Source organism: Stegodyphus dumicola, chromosome 2 (genome assembly GCF_044657685.1).
Source record: "Stegodyphus dumicola isolate Sdum_Otavi_A_Nest chromosome 2, ASM4465768v1".
Lineage (NCBI taxonomy): Eukaryota > Metazoa > Arthropoda > Arachnida > Araneae > Eresidae > Stegodyphus > Stegodyphus dumicola.
This window is the reverse complement of record NC_140769.1, coordinates 160,049,275-160,061,307: the sequence shown is the minus strand read 5'-3', so window position 1 is coordinate 160,061,307 and position 12,033 is coordinate 160,049,275. Positions and strand designations below refer to the sequence as shown.

Below are 12,033 nucleotides of genomic sequence, written 5' to 3'. Positions count from 1 at the left end.
TTTAAACCTGTGCATTATGTTTATGAATTTATTACTTCAAATCTCAAGCATTATGTAACAATCACACTATTAGAAATTTATGTGAGCACACAGTGATGTTATATAGTTATAGAATAGATAATATAATATTCCTGTAATTCAACCAGCAAGATATTCAGTGCTTATCAGTTATTACTAGATCACACACTCTTAGTAATATTCTTTTGGCATCAACCAAAACATCAGAAGTACCAAAAAATTAATGCAGCTGCACAGGTTGGGAAAGCCATGCTGGAACCAAGTTCAAAGTTCCAACCAGTATTCAAGGTCAATTTCATGCTCTTTTATTGTGTTATGCTTCAGTATGTGAAGAGGACTTTAAGGATTTTTTTTTCCCCCCTGTAAATAAAACTTAAATAAGAAAGTTGACTCAGCCTGTTCTTAGACAATTTATCGCCATAACACATTTACACTCTCTTAAGGCGATTAATGATCTAATCTGTAATACTTTGGCTTAGCCTGTACTCTTCTGCAAATATCAGATTCCCAGCTGCCAGTTCTTTGAGCAAAACAAAGTTTAAAAAAACATTATCCACACAGAAAATATTACAATCAAACTTACTTAAATTTTTCCAGTTCCAGCTTATATATTTCATTTTCTTTTTCATAAGCTTCTTTATATTTTTGCTGAAAACAAAATTAATGATAAATTAAAAGATGTTAAATAAATGTTAGATTATAATTAATAAAAATCAACAAAATTTTAGTAAAGTTATTAGGGCAAATACAGTACAAAAATTATTATAATAATGCATTGTGCTTTACTTAATATCACATAATAATATTTAGGAAGATATCATTAAAAATTTCATTTTAGCCCTTTGATGGTCACGAAAAAGCTCAGCTCACATTCCAGTTATGTACTGCAGTGGGCAGAAATGAACAGCGCTCGCATTACAAATTTATGATAGCTTATGAACTCAGCTTGCATTCCAACAGTGCATTTCAATGAATGCAAATGAACACAGATTGCATTACACATTTACGACATACACATCTGGAAAGAAAGAATTGATTCATCTCACAAACACTGAAGGGTTTAATGCAATTAAAAATTATAGCCATCACTTCGTGGAGAATGTTTGGAAAATAAATTTTAGCCTACTATTTAATTCACTCAGAACAAATAAGCTGCCTTGCTATTGAACAAATATAACACTTGCCTTGCATTTAGATTAGTAAACATTAACCATTAAATAAATTAATTTAGGTTAAAATAACATGCTGAATAATGGTTGTTTGGAGAAGTATTGTTTGACTTCTCCAATAATCGTAAATAGATTACTTGATTTTTTTCTAAACAAGTACAGAAAGATTTAAAAAACATTTTTTTTTTCATTTCAAAATATATTAATACATATTATACATATATTAATATGTTTTAATCAATCAATCTATAATAAATTCTTAATTATAAAAACAAACCTTCTTTTTATCAGGCAGCTGCTGAAATTTTTTTGACAGAAGTTTCGCAAGATCTGTCATAGACATTTCAGGATTATCTTTGCTGTATTTTTCTCTTTTTTCCAGAAAATATCGAAAATATGGTGTTAATGGCTTTTTGGGCATCTCTGGGTGTTTCTAAATAAGACAAACACATATAGCATTATACAATAATGTAAATAATGTACATATTTATGATACATGTTATTATGGAAAATTTCACCTAAATTACAATAAGCAGGAAAAAACTAAATTAGATTAGAACATGTGGTTATGGATTTGGTGATAACATTTGACGATATTTTTGCAATATTACTAAACTCGCAAATTTCCAAAGGTTTCTAAATTTGACCAAGTCCTAAAATGTTTTTAAAAAGGATTATTTTTTATATTCTGAGAGATTATAATACTATGCTTGCTTTCCAGCATAATTTGTTATTAAAAAAAAGGTCAAACTTTTTATCAAAGATTAAAAAAAAAAAAAAAAAAAAAAACTTAAGCAAAACAAATTTACTTTATCTTGCAATTTAATACAATGAATAAATCTTTCTCGTGTTTTCGCACCTCTGAAAGGAAGGGAAGAAATCTCCCATTTTTCCTTAGATGAAAATAGCAAGGCAGAACTTAGGTAGATGATCATTACAATTAATATTGCAAATTTTCTTGACTTAGTCTAAAAACCAATTCAGAGCAATCTATTGTGAACTACAGAACAATTTTTTGCAGAGGTCTGCTTTTGCACAAGTGAAGATAATTCCAAAAGTCAAATGAGAAGAATTTTCATGTCTATCTGCCAACAGAGACAGTAACAGTGTTAAAAATAGAAGTACACTATGCAACAATGAAAATGCAATACCATGAGTGCATATTTAAAAAAAAATGCAAATTTCAGTGCAGATGTAGGGCAACAAGTCATGCAAATTATGTGAAATATGTTCCATTCTCACATAGGTGAAGTGAAAAATAAAGGAAGGAAACTGCAGAATCGACAGTAGTTGCACACTCTGTTAGGCAGAATAATAGTTTTGCAAATTTTTTTCTATTGCAGAGAAAATGCTAGTACATGGTGATCAGACTCAGAAGAGCAGGTTGGTCCCTGCACCGAATTGCAGCTGACAGGCTCACTACATGCATTTAGAAGGGAAACTGTGGTGAAGATCATTGGAAGAAGGGAATGTGGTATGTTTTGGGGTGATGGTACTCTCAGGACTTCAGAATTGCATGGGTCAATGCATCTGCAGGCATGCGGTAGTGAATTAGCAGGCCACTTTCACTGACATTCTGCAGCAGGTGAAGGATACTCTTAATGATCTCATATCGACCAGGACAAGAGTAGTCTACATGCATGACATTCATTAAGAAAGCTCCCATGAGCCAACAGCACAGGCACCTCCAATCAGGATGGTGACAGGTTAGAGCTATGTAGGCTTCAACAACATGTACGAGTCCAGTGGCAACATTGTGACAGGTCCAATCTGGCTACAACTGTGCAAAAACAAACTGTCATAGTTTGGGATGCCATCGCCTATGACAACAAATCACCACTAGTCTGCTTGGCTGGCAATATAATGGCCCAACAATGGATGATGTGCTCCATCTGATAACATTACCCTTCATTCAGGGAATGTCAAAAGCTGTTTACCAGCAGGGTAATGGCCAGAATATGTGTGCATCAGCCAACATGTCCTCCAAAGTACCCCGGTACTTTTTTGGCCCTTTGTCTCCCTGGATCTCTCATCCACCGAATACACCTGGGATGTCACTGGATGCCGCTTACGTGCGTTACCAGCATTGTGCTCAGAAGATGAATTGTGGCAAATGCTTAACAGGGAATGGACATTATCACACAGAAAACAAAAAACAATCCGCACTCTGTATGTGTGTACCTAGACGTGTTGCTGCCTGTATCACTGTCAACACTGCTCTACAACTTACTGAGCATACTGTATAATTTTTTTTATACCTATATCATGTTGTAATAAATATCATTTACTGTTCATTTTGGAGTCTCTCTTTAGCCAATTCTCATCACTTTGTGTATGGGCTTTCATGGACTAGAATTTTCACTGTCACACAATGTATATTCACAACTTCCAATTAAAATTCAACTCAATTCAAAGAGAAAACACCTGGTATCCAAAAAAGTTCAAACTGCAGTTTTCAGCAAGAAATAACGACCCAGTAATTTTACGCTAATGCATTTTATTCAGAAAAATAATCTCTTTCAGCTTCAGTTACATGTTCCCAATGAGTCACAAGCAAACACAGGTTTTCCTGTGTTTGCAAAGATTCTTGCTCTTACAGCCAAAACATTATCTTATGGCCTGTGTGACATCATCTTGATTTCAGAGCTGTTGCTCATCCAAATATTTATCCAAGGGCAAAACAGATGACACTTAAATAAGCAATGTTCAGGGAGTAAGAAGAAAGAGATAAAACTTCATAACCAAGTATATTGATTATCTCCTTGGTTACTTTCATCGAATGAGGTCTGGTGTTGTCTTGGAGAATGATCACTCTTTTGCGGTAGACTAGACTGCAGTCCTTTACAACTAGGATGATTTTTCCACTCTTTAGCAATTCTGGGTGCACAACACCAGTGCTGTTTCACCAAACACAAAGCAGTACTTTCCATTGATGAATGTTTTGTTTGGGAGCAAATGTTATATATTGATGATAACCAATGATGTTTTCATTTGCAATTACTGTATAACATCCCTTTTTCATTACATGTCAGTATCTGGTGTAGGGAAGGGCTTTCTTGTGATATAACAGCAATGAAGAAAAATGGTGAGCCACTGGCGTTTGGACTCATTGGTCAAAATGTGAGGAATTGAGCTCAGATGTCTTCCCAAATGATGCAATTGAATGGTTTTCTCCAAGACTCCAAATGTTTGTGAAATTTCCTTGCCCATTTTATGCGGATTATGCTTGATGTCCTCCTTTAGCACTGCTCTGCTAGCTATGGATTCGAGGCTTGTCCTCAAGGCTCCGATCTCCCAATGCAAATTCACTCAACTACTTTCACACTGTGTGCTCACTCACTGATGCCTCTCCAGATGCAGAGCATATTTTTTTAGCAGTTCACTACAGCATTGCTGCCCAGCTTGAACTCAAATAAACATGACCATAAATATCCTTTGACATTGATATGTTGTTCACTTCAGTATTGTAGTTCCTACAAAAGTGCTTTCAACATAACCAACACCCCTAAATTTTTTCTGCTAAAATCCCAATGCTCAATTCTAGGCTTTACATTTCTCAACTTGTTTTGAAGCTGAACATCCCAAAGTTGCTGCCAATTTTTTTTCGGATCTTCTCTTTGACAACACAGCAGATGTCTCTAAAAGGGATGAGACGACTGGACAGTTCAACAGCACATTTCACTGTGATATCTGCCAGCTCATTCCCCTTTATTCTGCATGCCCAGGAACCTAGCAAAACAGGATTTCATGCCCTCAACTTTTTAAGTTTATATGAATCTTGAGAACATCCACTATTACTGAATTTTGAGTGTTGGGAAAAGCTTCTAATGATTTAAGTGCACTATAGGAGTCTGTATAAACTACGAACTTTTTGTGGCAGAGCTTTGAGATGTAAAAAAGACTATAATATAGTGCAATTAGTTCAGACGTTAAGACAGAGAAAGCATGGTGCAAGTGTCTGCCCTCCATTTGATCTTCAATTACAAATGCCATCCCAACATGATCATTTGACTTGGATCCATCTGTATATACTGGAAGATAACTGCTATATTTATGCCCGTGCTCAGCAAATAGTTGTCTGCAAACGATGTCGTTAGTGCTTGCCTTCACGTGATGGTAGAAAACATTAAGAAGCTGGATCCATGCATTTTCCCAAGGGTGAGATTTCTGAATTCTGCACTGCTTGGGACACATATCAGAGAAGGAGAGTTCCTTAAATGGAGCAATTGAATGGTTTTCTCCAAGACTCCGAATGAACTCTTAAAGGAAAGGTAGGCACGCAGGATGGACATGTTTCAAATAAAGTGCTACACACATTATCAAGAAAGCACAGCCTATTAGGATATTCAGGTTGCGGTAAAATATTAAAAATACTGCAAAAGAAACAACTGCTCATGCCTCAGATAAAGTGATGATTCATTAGAGTCAACATACAGGCTCTGGACAGGATATGTCCTGAAAGTTCCAGAACAAATCCGCAGACCTTAATGGTGAACAGGATCTAGTTTTATCAATACTGATGACCGAGCGAATCCATAAACAACTTAGCCATAGTCCAGTCTAGAATGAACAATTGCTCTGTAAATGCGGAGCATAGTGCAACGCTCTGCACCCCAGGAGGTGTTCGCCAAGACTTTTAAAATATTTAGTGTCTTTAAACACTTCTCAGGATTAAAATATGAGAAAGGAAAGTCAATTTTCAGTCGAATGTCACTCCTAAAAATTTTACTTTAGGTGCAACTGGAATAATTGTACCATTCAGATATAACTCAGGATAGAGACCTCTCTTCCTACAAAAGTGCATCCACAAAGTTTTCTGCCCGGAAAATGTAAATCCCTGTTTGTCTGGCCATTCTTGGATCTTATTCAGTGATCTGCAATTGCCTCTCCACATATCTCATGTCTGCCCCTCGACAGCTAATCTGTAGATCATCAACATATAGAGATCCCAAGATGGTTGGAAAAAGTTCATTTAATACAAAAGTTTTTTTTTTTTTCCCTGAACAGGGTTACACTAAGCACACAGCCTTGAGGCACACCCTCTTCCTGTTCAAAAACATTCAACAAAACAGAGCCAATCCTTACTGGAAAAGTTCTAGGGTTCAAGAAATTCTGAATAAAAATTGGTAGGTTGCCGTGCAAGCTACTATCTTGATGATCCCGAGGTATACCGCATCTCCATACCTTATCATAAGCTTTCTCAATGTCAAAGAATCTGAGACAAGGTGATTTCTTCTTACAAAAGCTTTTCAAAACAATGTCTCTTAAAAGGAGCATGTTATCTACGGTTATGGTTTCCCTTTTCGAAAACCGCTTTGATAAGGTGATATAATAGTATTCTTTTCCAAGAAGGCAGTTTACCATTTTTTCAAACAGCTTGCATATGCAACTCGTAAGGGCAATTGGCCGATAGTTGGAGGGATTGCTTGGATCTTTCCCTGGCTTAGCAATAGGAATTATAACAGCTCTCCTCCATGCACTGGGAAAAGCACACTCCTTCCACATTCTATTGTAAAGAGTGAGAAGTTACTTAGGACAGATGCTTCAGCATTTCGTAATTCACGCCATCAAGACCCGGAGAAGACCTATGTGTCTGCAACAAAATTCAAGCAAATTAACAATTCAAACAAATTAAAGTCTCTATTGTAAGGCTCAGATTTGGAAGAGTTGAATGCGATGGGATTTCTTTCAGAGCACTGCTTGATAGAGAGAAATGCAGGTGAATAGTTTCTGCTGGAAGAAATGGCAGCAAATGTCTCACCAATAGTATTCGCAATTTCTTCGATGGAGCTAATCACTTGGCCATCTTTTTTCCCAAAAGGAAAGTGATTGGTCTTTATATATTCCGTATACTTTTCTAACTCTTTCGCAAACCCGCTTACTAGGTGTAGAGGATCTTATTGACGACACATATGAAATCCAAGAATTCCCCTTACTTTTTGTGCATTTACTTTGGCTCTTTTAAATGCTATGAGGTTTCGCAGAGTAGGATATCTACATAAATTCCCCATGCTTTTTCCGTTTTTTTCAGTGCTTCATGACAGTCACGATTCCACCCCGGTTTTGAATATTTTAGTATTTTTCCTGATGTTCTAGGGATGGAGAGTATAGCTGCCTGAGTAATAGCAGTTGTAATTGCTTCCACTGCATCATCGATAAGCACATCCTCTACCATTTTCTCTGTGAACTCTGCTGAGGAAGAGAGAGTTCCCAGTCTGCCCTATCCAGTATAAACCTATGGAGTTTCGACATGAGGTTTGCTCCTCTTCGTGCAAGAGATAAAAGAATGGGATAATGATCGCTGTTGTAAAGATAACTTCCAACACTAAAATTGCAAAATGGCAATAGAGATGGTGAACAGATGGCTAGGTCCTCGTAGGTTCATGTGTCCTGCCTATTATTCAGGAGACAAAGGCAATGATCTTCAATTAACTGCTCAATTTGTTGTCCTCATGAATTGGCGTCTTTGCTTCCCCACAACGGACTATGGCCGTTAAAATCACCCATTATGATAAAAGGCTCAGGCAGCTGAGCCACAAGGTCATTTAAATCCTGCTGATCAATGTGCTCATTAGGAGGTAAATAACGAGAAATGACTGAAACTACAATATGAAAATTTACTTGTACAGCAACAACTTGGAGGGATGTCATCAAAGGAAAGGAACTTGATGGATAGTCCAGTGAGGTGAGGAGACCTACACCTCCACTGGCATGTTCACCAGCAAGGTTATCCTTCCTGACAAAAGAAAACCTCCGAAATTTTGCACGTTGATCTGGTTTCAGATTTGTCTCCTGTATTACCAAGCACTCAGGATGATAAACATTGATCATAGCTTTGATGTCAAGGAAATTTCGGTGGAAACTGCAACAGTTCCATGAGACGAGGGTGGCCATTATGATTGATGTTTGTTCTTTCGGTGTTGTTTTTTTAGTTTTGCACGGAAGCAGATGTTTGGGAACTTCCAGTCCTTCCTCCACTTCCATACTATCTGAATCTAGAGATTTAGAAATCATTCCATCTACAGAACTATTACTGCAGCTTCTATTTTTGTTAATTGCTTTTGGAGAGACATTTTTTGGTTTGCTTTGAATAACTATTTTCTTTATTTTGTATGACCTGTTTTGGATTTTCCTTTTTCTTGCTTGCAAACTGCTGGGTTTTATTTTGTGGAGTCTGTGTACTTATTGAAGTTTGGGTGGCAATGGTACATGTTGCTTTAACGGCACGCCATATGATTTGTTTGATTGATGCTGTGTGCTTTGCACTAATCTTCTGGCTTCATATATGAGATGTTCCAAGTGACTTGTACCGTCTGTACTTAATTTTCTGTTTTCATTTTGGGCATGATTGGGAAGATGATGGATAGTCACCCTAACAATTTATACACAGTGCTGCAGCGGTGCAATTATCGCTATCGTGGTCAACCGACGAACATCGAGCACGTCAGGTTCTCACGACATGACATCTTGGAATGGCCGAGACACTGGCACTGGAAGCATCACATAGGATTTGGAATATAAAATCTTATGGGGCAATTAAGATATCCAGCCTTAATATTCTTTGGCAGATCAGGCGACTTGACGGTCAAGATAACGTGTTTCGTGTCAATCAACTGACCTTCCTTATGCATCTTGATCTCCTTTGCAGCACAAACCTTTTGGTCAGCTAACTCGGAAACAAACTCTTCTTCAGGAACAGACAGAAGGTTGACTTCCAAGATTACACCATGACAATAATTCAGTGTCTTATGTTACAGTGGCATTTGCTTTCCCAAGTTTGGTTATTTGAAGTAAGGAAGCAGACTGGGTGGCTGAAAGTTGTATCAATAAGCAAGTCTCCAGAGCAGAGCTGCTTAATATTTCTGGGCTCACCAATACAAGAATAGATGTATTTATTTATCACAAAAGGAGACATCTTTTGCAGCTTGCCAGAAGGACTAGAGACGACAAGGAAATGGGGACTATTATTAGGATTATTTGCATTTGCATCTATACATACGTTTTTAGCAGATTTTTTTCAGAAGAACTAGTGCTTAGAGTGACAGGACTGACTTCAAAGTCTTTAATTAAATGTATTTTTGAATTAGCCATATTGAAGAGAGAAATGATTCGGACCCGGCAGCCCCACCCACCATGAAGTCGAACAAGGGTGCACAGAAATCTGCGCCAGGGTTAACCAGGTTTATACGCAATTAGAAGCCCCACAGTCAGCTCTGCCGAAAGAAGGAACTCCCGAAAGTTTATCCCCAAGATACTGTCTTTAAAGACAAGTGATCAGCCAATTGAGACTAGTGGGGACAACTAAGTGCCTCCTGTTTCAATCTGAAGCAGAGGCCAAAGCAGTGAGTTGGGGACAGTACCTCACCCCTCAACTACCACAACCCTCCTTTCCAGCTCTACGGGTCTCCATGCTCAGCAAACACGTGGGCAGTTTTCTCGGCACGCAAAAACTAGAGACAAGGGTTGTTCCAGTTTCTCGTGATAAGCCCAAACTTCTGAAGAGGAAAACCACAAAGGAGATTGGAAGGAAAAAAGTGACAGGTCAGAGGAGAGGAGACGGAAGTGAGGATAGAGCAGTGAGGCTTTAGGATCGTGACACCCGTCTCACCAAGAAGATGATCCCCTGAAGGGCTAGGGTACCTAGGGATTCCCCACTCGTACTCACAAAAGTGAGCCCCTGAGGGGAAATCAATTAACGGAACAGACAATATCTATAGTATGGTTTTAATTGCAGGAAATACTGCCCCTGCAGTTTCAAGTCGCATTTTAATTTAACAAGGTGAAGTTTCAGAAAAAAACTTGCTGCATGCAAAATACTTGGTTTAAAAAATATTAAAAAGAGTATTTTTAATTTTAAAATTTTCACATGTCATTTTACTACATTTAAACTCATGATCTAAATTCCAGAATCAATGATTCCACAGTTCGGACTTTATACTACCAAAAAATATTACATAAATATGAATAGTTGTAGCAGTTGGATATAGTAACAAGTTGCAATTATTTTTGCCAAACTGTGATTCATTTTGACTAATGCAGCAGGTTAAGGTACATTAGAACTTCTTTTATTTTCTTAATACATCTCATCTAAGTTCACACATTCAGTGCAAAATGAGCATCTGAAATGTTCATCACACAAAACTGTAGTGAGAAGAAGCAAACCTATACCTGCACTACGGTAGAAAAAAAAGCCAATTTTTTTCCCCCTGCATTTTTTTAAGTTGTTTTAGTTTTGCAATTTTTTAATTCTATGTGATTAAAATAAGTTGTAAGGGTTGATTCTTCCCACTTGTTTGAAAAGACACATAATTCTTTTCTCTTCTTTAAATGTAAGCATCATACTGGTGTCTTAAAAATTGGTCTAACTTAAAATAATGGCAGTTTTCCCTTTAGTTAAATTTTTTAAGATTTTGCAATATGATTCACCATATTGCATAAAGCTAAAAACATAAAACAATATATGAATATAATGGGGCCAACAAGCAGCTAATACAGATCATGAATGCTAACAATGTAAAAAACAAAACCAAGCAATGAAAGACGATAATCAAGATAAATCTCACAGACCTAGAAATTTTAGACATTTTCTGTAAGATAAAGAAAAAGAATTTTAAGCACTAGCTATTAAATTTAAAATGTAACCCAAGTAAATAAAATTAAATAGGTTTTCCCCTTCCCATTCTTGCATATCATTTTCATTTATAAGATTACATGAATAAAATCTGATGATTATATGTCCATAGCCTATAAGATACAAGCATACATCGCAGTATGTCACATGTGTCATTGTATTTGTTGCTGGTACAGACCATAACTTTAAATACTTAGGATTTGATAAATATTAACAAAGGACTTGTTAGAAGTGTTACAAATTAGAGAAACACTAACAGTGAAAGACACACCATTACTTTCTGAATTATAATGAAATGAGTTAAGTATTAGTGTGTTCAGGTATTTTAATGACTTTATACAGGAAATTTACCACAGGATTGTGTCTTGCTGTTTGTATGCCATGCATTTAAGAAATATCAAGCTGGTTAAGGACTGCTATATGTTGGTGATTCTGAATCATGCTAAGACTATTAATGATCTAATTTCTATTTTTTTTTTATGCTGAACCATGTAATTATCTGACAGATAAGTAAACAAAAAATGAACAACAGTGATGATTAGCTATTTGAATACAGTACAGTACTTGAGGACTAATTTCCTAAGAAAGGAAATGGCTTCTGAAAGATTCTGTGAGAACATACTGTAAAAATTACATATCCCTATACAGTCAGCCAAAGCCCCTACAAATACTGAATTCAGAAATACTACTATTCTATGCCTTTACTTTCTCAAACATTACTGTACCATTATAACAAAGCTGTTCTATAATATAAATATATTACAAAGCAATTTATCGATAAATTAAAAATTCAGACTATTGCTTAAAAAAAGGGGGGAACTGCTTTAGACATTTATGATATTTTTGGTGGAGTAGAAATCTTTAACAACACTATTATGCTTGGTCTTTGAAGTAACTTGAAAAAAATTAGCCTGTTCATGTGAAGAACTTACTTAACCCCTTTGCGCCGACTGTCACGTATATGTGCCAGCAACGAACACACTTATCTACCGGCTGACACGCAGGCATGCCAGAGCATTGTTGCGTTTACTACCGACTGTCACGTATTTGTGCCAGTACTTTGGAACGTTTTTCAAACTATAATTTCTGCCACAAGATGGCACTGTATGTCCATATGGTTTCAGATACATGTACATTAGACCTTCTACTCGAAATGAGAGAAGCATGACTCACATACACGTGTTTTTGATTATATAAACAAACGGGGAACTAAAT

General features: G+C 36.6%; 1 protein-coding gene across 1 annotated transcript in view; it reads right to left on the bottom strand.

The window, feature by feature from the left end:
- LOC118189371 (nucleolar transcription factor 1-A-like) overlaps positions 1-12,033 on the bottom strand; it is a 142,473-nt gene that overhangs the window by 60,527 nt on the left and 69,913 nt on the right. Inside the window, exons 5-6 of the mRNA XM_085811378.1 lie at positions 1,465-1,620; positions 602-666 (exon numbers count right to left, since the gene is read on the bottom strand). Of these exons, the coding sequence (XP_085667504.1) occupies positions 602-666; positions 1,465-1,620 (221 nt within the window). The remainder of the gene's footprint in view (positions 1-601; positions 667-1,464; positions 1,621-12,033) is intronic.